The 15016-nt window shown below is 47.3% G+C and overlaps 1 protein-coding gene across 5 annotated transcripts in view; it reads left to right on the forward strand.

The window, feature by feature from the left end:
- ZNF385C (zinc finger protein 385C) overlaps window positions 1–15016 on the forward strand; it is a 203589-nt gene that overhangs the window by 145413 nt on the left and 43160 nt on the right. For 4 of the 5 annotated variants that reach the window (XM_019506193.1, XM_019506211.1, XM_019506185.1 and 1 more), the window contains exon 2: window positions 5653–5795. In XM_019506193.1, coding sequence (XP_019361738.1) covers window positions 5653–5795 — 143 coding nt within the window. Of the gene's footprint in view, window positions 1–5652; window positions 5796–9038; window positions 11039–15016 lie in introns of those variants that run through there. The other variant, XM_019506219.1, reaches the window with a different exon arrangement.

Consider the following 15016-nt stretch of genomic DNA (forward strand, 5'->3'; position numbering starts at 1 on the left):
GACTGAGATTTCACCAGCGTTTGTAAATCAGTTCTTCTCGGGCTGCCTAGAATCTATTTATGATGAGGCAGTGTTGCCTAGTGGACAGAGCCCCACAAAGGAAACTAGGGGTCTATTCCTGGCTCTGACACTGACCTATCAGGTGACCTTTGTCAAGTCACTTCATCTCTGCCTTGCCCTACTTCTAGAAAGCGGATGAAAATGCTAACCTCTTCTGTAAAGCATTTTGATACGTCTGGGTGCAAGGAACAAGGTGCTGGGGGTGATGGTATTTGTTCTTAGACATTAAACAGCTTGATTCAGTTGAATTTCTTTTGTGTGCAAGGAACTAGAAAGGCTTATGTTTATATAGCAAACGCAGAGAATTTCTCCATGTCTTTAAGATCACAGGAGTAGCTTAAAATACAGTAGCAGATTATTGTCATATTTTTTGTCATTATAACACAGCCACAAAGAGTCAGACAGTCCCAGTTTGTGTAAAATCCCAAGTGCACAGGACGCAAATCAGTTTAATCCCTTTAAATAGGACGAGCGTAAAGCATTTTGGAAAGGGTCTTTAAAATGACACTGATTGCTCCTATTCCTGTGTAACATTTCCACTGTGAGAGCAAGGAGGGCTCTGTGATGTCAGGTGTTCTGCACTGTCTTTCTTTGCAAAGATCCTTTGGTTTCTGCAGTATCTAAAGGGGAAGAAGGGTCCTGTGCTAAGATACCCCTCTCAGATTCCTGAATCCTGTTCCCTGCACTGCTATAGATATCCTGTGTGACCTTGGGCAAATCCCTTCATCCTTGTGTGCATCCCATTACAGGATGGGATAGACCTTAGGATGGGTCTACAGAATGGACCTTAGCCTTTCTGGGACAGGGACCACCTCACGCTGTGTGTTTGTACAGTGGACCCTCAGCCTTGGTTAAGGGCCTTGATTCATTTAATAATTATGGTGTTCTCTGCAGTCACTGAGCAATAATGATAAAGATTGTGGAGCTCTTATTGGAGCTGTGGCACTTAGCCCCTCCCAGGAAGTCATCAGCACCTGGTAACATCAACCCCCTACATTACCTGTACCTTGGGTCTGATCGATGTTGTTTGTGATAGAGCAGGAGCGGGTATAACTGTCCCCTGGCTTTACTAGGCAGCAGGATCACACCCCCAGGGTCCCTGCAGCATTGTGGGTGGCCATACCCTCCTCAGACTTTGATGCTGACTCTCTTTCATCTATCTTTTCTTCTCAGTAGCTCCATTTGCAGGGTGTTAGTGTGGGAGGGAAATGGGCTTCTGGGCTGAAACAGCCCTGCAGGTTACTCCAAATCAGTAGCTGCTAGCTGGATGCCCCCACCCCCGCCCACCAAATATGCATGCAGTTGATTTCCCAACTCTTCTGGTGTCCCAGCCACAGGCAGGGATCTAGTAGTGATGCTTTTTGCTCTCCTTCAAATTGCTCCAAATAGCCAAGCTTTTTGGCAACTGGGGTCTTTATTGCTCTTCCCCATGCCTACATGCACATTCCTGCACCTTTGCTGCTGCGCAGAACACATCTGTCACCAGAGAGCCGCTTCCTCTCCCAGGCAGTGATTGCTGGGTGTGAACTAGATGAGTGGCTGGAAGACAAAGGCACCATTGGTATGGCAGACAGGTAGCTCATATTTCAATACCTGCAACTCCCAATGCAACAAATTTGCTCTGGCTCCCTGACCCTTGTCTTCCAAAAGAAAGAAACCCCCAGATTAAACCAGCCTCCTTTCTTTGCAAACACCTGTCTGTTTGCAAACAATACGGCAAAGATAAGGCCTCATTTGGACCCAACCCATTAACTTTCTGATGAGCTTCCATGCTGTCAGCAAGCATTCTGCTCTTATGTAAATAAAGCAGTTCGGAGGTAATTGTGTGGCTCCATTAATGGCGCATTTGTGATTTCAGAGATTCATTCAAAGCCACTGGGATCTCTTTAAAACAGAAGTGCATCTAGTTATATCCAGATATGGCACTGAACTCTCTCAGCATCTTGGGGTGATTTAAAGCCGGTCGACAGCTTCTGATCCGCACGTCATTATCTGTGTTGTGTCCCGGGGAATACGTGGCCAACATTTGTTGTGTTTCAGTGAGTGGGCAGAATTGGGACTGAAATGTTTTCTCCTCTGTGGTGATGTGAAGGGGGCGGAAGGGCTGGAGTGGAAGGATCAGGCCTGACAGCTGTAACAAGGCAGGAATCTGTTATTGGCTTAAGAGTTTTCAAAGTTATAGTTGAAGCCAAGAGAACCTAAAATAAATTCAAGCTAAAGGGAAAAGATGGGGATTATGTTTTCTTACAGACTCAAGTACAGATCAGTGAGTGTTTATTACTTACTGACTGAGATGGGAAGATAGGAATTTCCACAGTAAACCAGATCAATGGTTTGTTTAGCTCAGGCAGAAGGCAGGATAGATCTGCACCTTATAGACTATATTTTCTCAACCTGTGGTACGCGTACCCTTGGGGGTACATGAGACACATGCAGGGGGTATGCAGGTATCCCAGCACTCACTCTCTCTTGCCCTCTTTTCCTCTCAAAACCATGGCAAAAAATTTGGTGTGCCACATATTCCACAGCGCTTTAAATTTCCCAGTAATAATTTGCTTTGCACAGCACTGGGTTCAACCCTCGTGGCACTGGGTTCAGCCCACCTAGCTTTGGCCTACGTCACCTCTAGCCCAGATACATACCTGAGTTGTGCACCACAGGTGTACAAGGTGTCATATTGCGGCCTTATATACACAGCCCTTCTTCCAACATACGGCACATATTAGTCTGTAAATATAAAATCCCCTGGAAAATTGAGTGTTGGGGTACTTATTAAAATTTTCAGAAGTTAAGGGGTACTTGCTACTTAAAAGGTTGAGAAACACTATTCTAACTAAATCATAGACGTATAAGAGTTTATAAACATGCGAAATAAGCATTGTTAAGCTGCTGCTTTGGAAATCTCTGATTTAGCTAATCTGTAAGGTGTAAATCTATCCTGCCTTCTGCCTGACTTCATACTGATATTGCTAAGTACCTCTCTTTGTTTAGCTCAAAGCATGGACAGACTAGTCATTACACTGGTTCAAAAAAAAGGCAGAAGACAGATAAGATAATACCGTAAACCAGCCTGCTGTTCAGGTGTCGCAAGTGGTCTGGGCAGCTATGAGAGGGTGCAGGCAGCACAGTGGCAGATATAGCAGAAAGCAGAGCAGCAAATCAGGCAAGGAGCATAGGACAAGAAGCAGAAAGCAGAGCAGCAGTTCAGGCAGGGGAAGCAGATTGGAGTGGCACTTGGGGAAGGGTCAGAGATAATTTGTGGTACTCCTGCCAAAAAGTTTGCCCCCTACTGTCATAAACCAAAGTCATTTAATTTAATCCAGCGTAAAATTACTCCTGAAAGAATCAGGGGTAAAAATCCACCAGTTTAAATTATACAAGTTTATGTGTTGTCTGTCTGCAAATCCATCCCAGAGGAGTTGTTTGTGAAAGGGAGGCTCTCATGCCACCTAGTGGTGAGATGCAGTAATAGCCATCTACTAAGTGCAGCTACTGCGTTCTTCTGTTCCTGATACCACTGCAATATACGTGGATCTACGACACCCGTGTAAACAGGAATATGTGGCCATCTGTCTGTGCCCTCAGTTCCCTGACTCTGACAGAGGCCAGAATCCACTACTGGACAAGCAAGTACAAAACTCCTTTTGGGCAGTTCTCAGGTGACCTGTCCCAAGGGGAAATATCCTAGTCCCAATCCAGGAGTCAAAATGAAGGCAGAGCACGCCAGCACGGCTCCTCCATGCTTTTTGTACAACATAAGCTCTGCCTTGGGGTGCAGAAAGAGACCACCTGCTGCAGGCTGCATGGTTGTTCAGTGCTTGGTTATATTGACATTCAGTTTGCTGCACTGGGATCCCCTTTGGTGAAACTCGTGTAAGCCTATGGGCTCTGATGGACATCTTGAGCTCGGCTCAGCCTGAAGGGCAGCATAAGTTGATGCATTTGGCTCTGCAGATGGAGAGTGGGTGTTGGGGGGAGGCTTCTGTGCAGCACCCTGCAGTGATGCTTCCAATATATGGCCTGGAACAAAAGCCTTAACCCCGCCCCAGGGTATAGTGAGGGGCTCTGGTCCATGTCAGTGGGGCTCTGCTGGCTCCCTTCCTCCCTATCAATCCTGTCCTCTGCCACAGGACCATGCAGGACTAAAGTACAGACCCTTTTCATGGCACCAAGGGTAATGATGTAGCTTAGGGGCTTTGGTGCTGCTGGGAGCCTTGTGCTGGTTCATGCCAGGGGTATCACGTTGCCCAGGTGGCTCTAGGGCACCATCCCATGGGAACACAGATGAGTCCTTTCATGTGATGAGAGTACAGCTCCTACCCTGTGCTGGGAAGAAGTGGAATTATGAGCCTGGCTTGAGCTGCTTCCATAGGAGAGAGAGCTGGTTAGCAGGGATGATACAGCCAGGCTCCATATCATGTACCTGAAACCCCACAAAAAGCCTCTGCCTGAAAAGCAGTGGCAGTAGTAATCAAGGCAAAGGGAGGAGAAGCAGTTTGCCAGAGTGGAGAACAGCAGGCTTGATTCCTCTGCCACGTGACAATTCATCTTTCAGTGTGGATTTAAATGCAGCTTCTGCTCAGGATCCACAAGGGCTCTGAGCTTCTTGCATTCTGTTCTGTGAGGTTCTCTCTGATTTCTATAGGTTTTTCTTTATTAACTGCACACTAATTTTAAATCACACACCACGGCTCACAATTACTCTGCGGGGGAAGAAGCCAAGCAGCCTGCAAAGCTGGTTTGTGGCGCCCAGGACATGGGCGGTTCTATTATAGGAGCTAATGATCTGTCAGAGAGAATAGCAAGAGTTGGTGGGGAGAGTCAGCAGGAGAATACCATCACCTAGTGGTTTTCCATCCAGGATAGCAGGGGTGGAGGAGAAGAAGAGCTATTCCCCAGTACTCGCAGCTCAAATAAGCCTAAAACATCCAGGCACCTAGAATCCATTGGTTGTCAAACACCCTGGAAAATTACATCAGTCCCTCTTAGCCAAGGGATGTACACTCCCCTCCCCCCCATATCCTGCCAAGTTAGACTTGGCTTTAATATTGTTTTTATTGCCACGGTGTCTCCATAGTTTATAAGTGTCTGTATGCTCGGAGCTGTATGTGACTCAAAGGAAGGCAGGGTCCCTGCCCCAAGCAGCCTGCAATCTCAGGCACTGATCCTGTAGCAAAACCTGCTAGGACCCTCCCAGAGCCAATCCTGACTCCTCAAGGCAGGAGAGAGACCTCAGTAATTATCATTTGCTCATTATTAGAGCTGGTTCAGAAAAAAGGATTCTTTTCACCTGAGTAATATAGATGCAAAAGCCCACTGCATGACATATCCAGGCCTTTCTGCAGGAAGTCTTAGAGCATTTCAGTACCCTCTTGTCCAGATCACCTGGCAAGAGAGTTTTGGATTGCTTCTTCTCTGGAAAACCACAGTGTTGATCTGCTGTTTTAAGTCAATGGAGAAAACCAGTGTTTTTCATCCAGTTTGGGTTGCCCTTTGCTCCATCCAGTTTCATTAATCAACAGAAATCTAAATTTTCTTTTTCTCTCTCTCATTTTTGCCCTCCCTCCCCTCCTGTCCTTTCCTCCTGTTCAGGTCCATCCGGGCACAACAGCCCCCTGCTGACATCGTTGCCTATTCCTGGCCGTCCCCTGCATCCGCCCTTGGATATCAAGCACTTTCTGACCTTCAGGCTTAACGGGACATCCCCTCTCAACTTGTTCCCCAACTTCAATACGGTGAGTTATTAAATAGCAGGGGGTGGAAATCAGCTGTTTCCCTGTCTGAAACGGCTCAGGGAAGTGTTTCAGGAACAACCCAGCCATTGAGAGTTTGACACTCACTGTACCTTGCCTAAACCTGTCAAGTGCTGCTTGCATCTAAGGATAGGAAAGGAATAATCCGAAAACATAGGTAATAATTGGAGGCAGCGAGTTGGCCAGAAAGCAGTTAGTGGGTAGGGAGATATCCCGTGGTCCAGGAGAATCCAGTGCAGATGCAGATGGGGCTGATTCTGGGAGACGCAAAGCATCCTCACTTCCACTTGGCTTTGAGTAAGAATGATAATGGTGAGTTCCTGCCAGGACTTGTGCCCCAAGAGGGCTCAGCCTATACGGTTTTGGCCAAATTTTCCAAAGAGTCCAGCAGTGCCCACAGAGCACATAGAGACGTAGCCATGGGTTTCACTCAGGACAGCAAGGGAATCCTGACACCACATTCCCAAAAGAACAACAGGGGTGTCCTACCACCAGACTAAGGAGCAAGAGCAGCTGCAAATACCTGGGTACCAAAATGAAAGTACCTCCAGACTATTAATCACAGCAGGAAGCTGCACTACAAAACGTTACTCAAGGGAGGAGAAGGGCAAGAAAGGCAGCATGACTTGCTCAGGGTCACAAGACAGATTGTTGGTAGGGCCTGGGGCAAGCACTCATATTGCCTAGACCCAGTCCAGTGCCCTACCCACTGCACCATGCTGCTTTATAAATGTCATCACCCCACAAATTCTCTCTTAAGTTTACCCTGGACACTTACTCTATTGTGGCCCCACTCTCCTGCAGTCAGCTCCTATTGATAGAGAAACCCCTGTCTTGTTAGCTACCAGACAAAGGCATATGGCTCCCAGTGCGCAGACCAGGCAGTTTCCTAGTTTGCTAGCATGCTCTTTGACCAATACAAATGAGTGTGTTGAGCCTACATGCACCACTCTGAGCTTGAAGTGAAGTCTGTTTGCAAGACCAGGGTGAGAGTGCTTTAGGTGTGTATGTTGCAAAAAGTCTTGAACTTGATCAGGAGACAAGAATCCTATTTGAAACAAGGGAGCGTCCAAGATCAATCCTGAAAGGTGAATTCCTACTCCATTTATCACTATTATGCTCCAGAATTAAAAAGATGCTTCATTTCAACCAAGATCAATTGGATTTCACTCCCAGAATCAATAGTAATAAAGTTGCTTTGGAGGATAGTTTATTAGTTGAAACAAAAAAAAGAGGGAGAGAGTGTGAGCATCTAAAGATATAAGGCGTCTGCCACCTGCCACATATGGTAAGGTGGGTAATCAGGCCTGCTCTACTTGCTGTGAAATTTCTCCTGGTAGTTTGCTAACTTCAAGGTCATTCTGAAGACAAGTCAAAGGCTTAAGGTATGTGCTGTGATGTGATGTGATATAATAAGATATATAAGATTGTGTCTCAAGTACTTAATATCATGCTCTTTCCTTTTTCCCCCTACCTCCCTGATCAAACATCAGACTATATCAGAAGCTTCTTACTATGGCCAGGAAAGTAAATAGAACTGGTTGGAAAAGAAAAATAAACTTCCTTTGCTATTTTTTGTTTCTGCTAGAAACTGTTTTTTCTTAACTAGTGGACTAGCAGGGTTTCTTTACTTTTTGAGACCCCCTTTCTAAAAAAAATAACAAACAACCTCCCCCCCAACCCCCCCCCCACCAGAGTTTGCAGGTTTTACAGGGAAAATAAATATTTTTAATTACAAATTTTGACCAAAATGAAATCCATTTTTGGTCTGAGTGGGACTTTTCCATAGCAGGTGGCAATTTACTGCCCTGCTGTCTTGGGAGATATCAGTACCAATGAGCAGTGGGTTCCTTGGGGATATAGCATGTGAACAGATGCTTGTGCTAGAAGGTCCTTTCAGAGCCTGGAGGGGCATTTAGAGAGACACAAGCCCAGTTGTGCATCCTCCCATGGAGCCACTGTTCTGACTTGCCAGCCTGGCAAGTCTTTCTCCCCCTGCCACTCCCATGACACTGGCTTTGCCAAGTGAACTTTGGCAAGTCACCTAGGCCAATCTTTTCAGCATTGGCTACCTGAAGTTCATCATCAAAACCTTCACTTGCCCAGGAGCTCAGGGCTTGAAAGTGTAGGCCTGCTTTGAATGTTGTTGGCCCCTCTGTGAAATGGGGGCTGTGATACTGACTTCCCTTTTCCAGACAGCTTTGGCTGCAAACAGACATCTCCTTTGACTGGGAACTGATTGCCCTAAGTTTTGACTGGGATCAGAACAGGAGCAGCACAGCTGTTTACACATAGTCCTCCCAAGTCAATTGCTGCTCTTCTGCCAGTAGGTGGCCAGGGAGAGCACACAACCAGACAGGCTTGTCTCTGGAATGAATCGCAATTGAGTTAAATGAGCCACAATTAGCTTACAGACCACAGCATCATGTGTGCTTGGTGGAGGAGTGTTAGCCCATTTCATCCAACACGCTTCACAGTTTGAAGTGGAACAATGGGTGTGAAGGGCTACAGGATCCAGGTACTTGGAGTAGGACAAGGGGTGTGAACATCTGCAGGATCCTGGGGAAAAGAGCTTTCTACCTTGGTGAAATGCAAGGTGTTTTGAGGTAGGGGCCCAAATGTGTTAAAAAAGCACCAATTAGGAGTGCTGTCTATTAAAGGGGAGATTTTCAGAAACACCGGGCTCCCCTTTCCTCTTGTCTTTGAATGGAAGTCATACACAGAACTCCCTTGGGCTCTTCTGCAACCCCAGATTGAGCCCATCTCTTTCCCCTATAATAATGTGCAGGATCACAGCAGAGGATGCCATTAACACAGCCATTCTTTGCCTGTGTTCCCTTTTTTAGCTGTCAGAGCTAGCAGCTAACTTGAACTGCTCATTATTGTTTATGCCACTTGGCTGTCCTTCCAACATCCCAGAAGCGGTAGCACAACAGTTGTTGGGTGAGAGGAGCATCCACCCTGGACACTTCCTAAAGAGGCAAGCAATGGTTGGGTGAGCGGAGCATCCACCCTGGGTACTACCTAGGGAGTCAGTGTGTTGGCATGGAGCCTGGGGGCGGGAGAGGAGGGAGTGCATCTTCCCCTCCCACTCCCCCTGCACCCTGCAGCAGCTTTTGGTTCCAGCAGCAAGCAGGGAAGAGCAGCAGTGATGGGGCTGGCAATGTCTGGGTAGCAGAAACAGGGTGCTATGAGGGGTGTGGGGAGTGAGAGTGGTGTCAGAGAAGGTTAACTTGTCACCTGCTTTTTTGCCCTTGAACATTGGTGTTTATATGGTTGCTTGACATACTTGTTGGCAGCAAAAAAAGGAGGTGACATTTGCCCTCTGCAGCAGTGAACCTCCAGCTCCTGCCCCTGCACCGTGTATCACTACAGCCCAGGACACAGAACTGGCCAGTTACACCTCTGCCCATAGAGCCTGTGTTCTGTGGTCAGATTGGTGTTGAACATACATTTGTCTCATGCTCGCTGGAAACATCTGATCATGCTGCCCAAGCCTGCAAAATAAGCAGGTAACATTCCACCCTCCTTCCTACAGGGAAGTCCAGGCTTGTGGGCTCCTCTCAACCAGATGCCCTAGTGCATGGAGGCCACTAGTGATTACACACCCAGCTGGGATGGGAGAAGACAAAGCTCTAGCAGTCTGAGACATGGGTGTGTGTGTGCAACGCATCTTTGTGGCTTCTAGAGAAGATCTGCAAAGCTGCAGGTTGCAAATAGCTCTGAATCCTGGCAGGAATAGGTAGCAAGAGAGAACAGCAGGGCATAAGTGTCTATAAGCACTCTGGAGAACTGCGATGAAGCTGTCTGGGCTTCATGGAAACCTTACGCCTCAAGATTACCAGTTTGAATCCAAAGCTGGTCGGTAGATAGCGCAAATCATTTCCATCTGACATGTGTCTGCTTTAAAAAGAAACAGCAGCATTGCAGCTTGGGCTTCTCAGCTAGATCCAGCTTTGCTCAGCTCAGCAGAGAGACCAAGGAGTGACTGGACACCTTTAGAGGCGCTGTCTCCAATGGAGGAGGAACAAGTGCTGGTTAGAATGGCATAGGGCAAGTTCAGCCTGGCATGTATCTCGTGGTCTCAGAGAGGAGTGCAGGCTGCAGGGCCTGAGTGTGGTTACATACTGGCATGGAACTCCCTGCAGACAAAAAGACTGAAAAGAGCCCATGTGGGAAATATAGATTAATGTAATTACCTGGTAGGAAATTGATCCAGGGAGGAAATTGCAGGCAGTGGGAGGAAATAGCCCAGCAATGGGGCTATTTCCAAGCTGTCATGCTCAACAAGACTTGACTTTCAGCTTGGCCCATGTGTTGGACTTTAAATCCTTTTCAGCACCTTGTGGATGAAGTTTACTTCTCAGTTAAAAGCCTGTTGTCTCCTCTTTAGTTCCTCCCATCCCTTTCCTGACATGATCATCAGAGATCCCATCTGCCAGATGAGCCTTAAATGTGAGTTCAGAAGAGCTGGACTTATGTAGGGTCTTTATTTCATTTTTCCAGCTATGCTGGATTACTTTTAGACTTGGTGCAAGCAGAGGGCAGCTCCACTCCAGTCAATTAACTTTCCCTTTGCTTTCACCAAACCCAAGTGCTGGTTGTATTACTGCTGCAACCACAAAACATTATAACAATCATCGCTACTTCAGCAGCATGGAGTGAGAGCTGCCTACTACTGCACAGCAGAATCTTTTTTGCTCTCTGGGCAGGTCACGAGGCTCTCACGAACCCAGCAGATGTTTTGCTCTGAATCCTTCCCAAGCTCTGCACCCTTATGCCCCTCAAAGCAAAACACCATAATAAAGAAGCCATATTTCATGCTCCGAAGGCATGTTCCGGCTATTGCAATGTTGCAAATCCCCAAGATCTAACAGTGTCTTGTAAAACCAGAACAACAAAAGGCACCATCCAAACTAATACTGTCTCCCTATGAATTCCCATTTCTGACCTCGGTGACTGGCAGGAAGTTCAACGCAGAGATCTCTATTTATATCATTAGGAACATCCAGGGATAAATAAAGTAATTTGAGTCCATAGGAATTGACTGTAAAGCTGAGAACTTCACTCTCTGCTCAGGCTGTACCCAAAAACTACTCCCTGGTTTCATGCAACTTCTCTCTGAAGCTAGCAACACAAGGATCCCAGGGCATGCTGGTTAATCTTGCTGGACTCTGGGTCTCAGATGCTTCTCATTGACAGATGCTCCCAAGCAGTAAGAATTGGTATGTACAATCTAAGCAGCAGGGATCTTTCAGCAGAGCTGTGTTTATCACAGACTGGGACAAGAACATCATACTCTGTTTGCTTTTATCAAGGTGCTTTGTTACATGTGGCTGGGCTGAGGAAGAATGTCTGTGTGGGGGGAAGCCCAGTGCCAGACTCTGGGGGGAGAAAACCAGGCTCTAACAGGGTTTTCTGTCTCAAATATCTGCAGCTGTGTATATGTTGAGAGAAAGTTGCCACTGCATCTTGCAAGTAGAAGCAGGGAAATTCTCAGGTGGCTTCAAAGTGTCAGAACCATTCAGCATTACCCAGTGGAAGGAGCCAATTTGTGCTAGCAAAGTCCTCTGTGTGCTCAAAACAGGCTTTTCTCTATGGAGCTGCTCGGTGGAGCAGAGAGATGCCGTGACAAAGTGCCATTCAGTGTTTGTAGCACGAGTGGGCTGAATGCACTGGCCGGATGCACTAGCTCCTTAGAAAGACTATGTGCAGCATGGCTCAACTCCTGGAGCTTTTTCAGAGCTGTTCGCATTGTTTTACTTCAAAATCCACAGAACAATGAGGCAAACCGTCTGTAAACCTTTCTGCAACTGCAGTCACCTTTGTCTTTGGAGAAGTGTGTTGTCTTCAACATTTGATCCAGGGGGTTAGGAGCTAGGACTCTTGGGTTCGCTTCCCAGATCTGAGCTGAAGGAAAACCCGTTGCCTTTCTGTGCATCAGTTATCTGATCTGTAACATGGGGATGTGTCTGGCTGACCTGCTTCTCAATAGTGATATGTAGACACATAAATGAATCTTTAAAAAGCCAGGGGAAGGTGCAAGGTACTATGTGGTGTTATGGTGAAGGATGCTAAACAGTGGTGCAGTGGATAAGGTACTGGCAGGGATTTGAGAGACTTAGTTCTCTGTGGGACTGTTGCTTAGTATGTCTGTGCCTCAGTTTCCCTATCAGTACAATGGGGAAAATAGCACTGCCTTAGTGTACAAGAGAGGTGGGAGACTAAAAGTGTGAGGTTCTCAGGTGTTTCATAATAATGTCCATGTGATGTGCAGAAGTAGGTAAAAGGAAAAAATGTATAATATACACAACACTAGAACTTTCTGAAGTAGACATCGCCACATGACTGGAGAACTGCTTCCCTGGGTTTTGTGAAGCCTTTGTATCTGTGCTCAGAGCAATTAAATTAGTTAGCAAATGACATTAACTGAGCCTGATCTCACTCAGCTTTAGATGTGATTTGTCAGTAGCAGCAGGCAGGGAAGGGACAGCAGTTTTGTGGTCCATTTTCCAAGGAATACACAAAGAAGAGCTAGAAATAGGACAGAAACAAACCAGCTTGCCCTAAGCATGCCTTTCCTTAAAAGGTCTCTTTGGGGGGCATCTGGTTAATGCCACTCCCAGATGGGTACATGGCACATTTCTGGTAGTGGTCTCTTGGGTACAGCCTGGTTTCATAGTTTCATAATTTGTAGGGTCGGAAGGGACCTGAGCAAATCATCAAGTCCGACCCCCTGCCATGGCAGGAAAGAGTACTGGGGTCAAGTGACCCCAACAAGGTGTTCATCCAGCCTCCTTTTGAAGACCCCCAGGGTGGGAGCGAGCACCACTTCCCTTGGAAGTAGGTTGCAGATCCTAGCCACCCTGACCACGAAGTAGTGCCTCCTGATGTCTAGTCTGAATCTACTCTCTGTCAACTTATGGTCGTTATTCCTTGTTACTCTAGGTAGTGCTCGGGGGAACAGGGACTCCCCCAATGCCTGCTGGTTTCCCTTGGCCAGTTTATAGAAGGCCACCAGATCCCCTCTCAGCCTTCTCTTGTGGGGGCTGAACAGGTTCAGGTCTCGTAGCCTCTCCCTGTAGGGCCTGTCCTGCTGCCCCCTGATCATGTGGGTGGCCCTCCTCTGGACCCTCTCCATGTTGGCCACAACCCTCCTGAAGTGTGGTGCCCAGAACTGGACGCAGTACTCCAGCTGCGGCCTGACCAGTGTCTCATAGAGGGGGAGGATCACCTCTTTGGACCTGCTGGTGATGCATCTGTGGGTGCATGACAAGGTGCGGTTGGCCTTCCTGACCGCATCCCCACATTGGCAGCTCATGTTCATCCAAGATCCTTTTCTGCCTCCGTGCTGATGAGAGGGGAGTTCCCCAGCCTGTAGGTATGCTGCTGGTTCTTTCTCCCTAGGTGCAGTACCCTGCACTTGTCAGTATTGAATCCCATCTTATTCTCATCCGCCCACCCCTGTAACCTGTCCAGATCCAATTGCAGCCTGTCCCTCCCTTCTAACGTGCCGACATCCCCCCACATCTTAGTGTCACCTGCGAATTTGAACAAGGTGCTTTTCACCCCCTCATCCAAGTTGCTGATGAAGATGTTAAACAGTGCAGGCCCGAGGACCGAGCCCTGGGGGACCCCACTGCCCACATCCCTCCAGGTCGAAAATGACCCGTCCATCACCGCTCTGCGTGCGGCCCTCCAGCCAGGTTAGAGATGAGATGACAGATCGACCAGACCCTCCCAGGCACTAGAAGTGAACAGCAATGCCAGCAACAAACAATGAGTGTTCAAAGTCAGAACATACCTGCTGATGAGGAGAAGAGAAGGCAACTTCAGGGCTGTCTGACCACAACACAGACCGCTACTGGGCATGGAGGTTGTTATTGCCATTTTACAGATGTGGCAGTCTGAGGCCTAGATTTTAATGGATGATATCTTGAGGGGTCCTGAGTGGCCACAGGTGATGTCAGTAGCATGAGCGGGGATGCTTGACGTCTTTGAAAATCAGTCCCTGAAGATAACATTTGTTCCTATACTGAGGGTACCAGTACAAGGTGTGTTAAGCCCATTAACCCAGGACTTCAGTAAAACATAGGACTTGTGCTGACTCCTCTTTATATGAGTATAGGGCACAAGGGATTTGCCCAGGGTCACAAAGGAAATCAGTGTCAGAGCTGGGAAATGTACCCAGGAGCTCTGATGCCAGATGCTCCTGTTTAACTGTTTGATTACACTTGCAGCCAGCAGGATTTGCTGGCCTGGTTGCAAATGGAAACTTTCTCATAGGGGGCAGTGTTAGTGAAGCTGGGTTTTTCCTGCAGGCAGTTCCGCCCCTGGGGTGGGGAGCAAATTGGGGTGACTTCCCTGGGCCCCGCATTTCAGGGGGCCCCGTGAAGCCAGGCCGGCTTCATGTCCAACTGCTCACCACTCTCCCCACCACCACCTTGTCTGGGCCCCACACAGGTCAATTTGTCCCAGGCCCCGCACCCTGCTATGGTCTTCTCTGCCTGCAGGGATCCCTGGAGTTTGTTCACAGAAGATTCTGCATTCTTCATATGAGCTGCAACTGTGGCTTCCCCAAAACTGGAAGCAAATGTGTTGCAGTTAATTTGGGATAATTTGCCATCTTTTCCTTAAAATAATGCAGCTAGTGAGTGCAGGACATCGACTGAGGGGAGTGAGAAAGTCCTGTAAAAGAGGATGCTAACAAGTAGCTTGAGATGACGCAGGAATCTAACCCATTGGGAAATGTCATAGAGTTCGTCCCTCTAAAAAGATAGAGTAGTTTGAAGAACCCTCTGGCAGGAGGTGACTGTGCTTTAACTGTGTCTTTCACAGTTGCAAAATGGGGCTTCAAGGCAGTCCTGATGCTTTACCAGAAGCTGAATAAATTCATGTCAGGCGAGTGCTATTAAAGCAAATATGAACTGAATAAAAATTGATTGGACAGTTAAAATGTCCTCTGGTATTGACATTAATGGGAGATACTTTATCTGAAGCATCCAAAATGGACAGCGAAACTTTCTGTGAGGCTGTAATTTAGCAATAATTAATAGGCATGTAAACTGTTACTACATAGCATAAAGGGCCTTTGATCATTAGTGCAACAGTCTTCACTACCCTTTTCTGTTTGTGGCATACAGCTCAGGCCTCATCATATCTGCACCCAAAGTTCAATTTTAGTACTGCATATCTCACAGCCA

This window comes from Gavialis gangeticus, unplaced genomic scaffold (genome assembly GCF_001723915.1).
Source record: "Gavialis gangeticus isolate Ggan-Ray unplaced genomic scaffold, GavGan_comp1, whole genome shotgun sequence".
Classification (NCBI taxonomy): domain Eukaryota; kingdom Metazoa; phylum Chordata; order Crocodylia; family Gavialidae; genus Gavialis; species Gavialis gangeticus.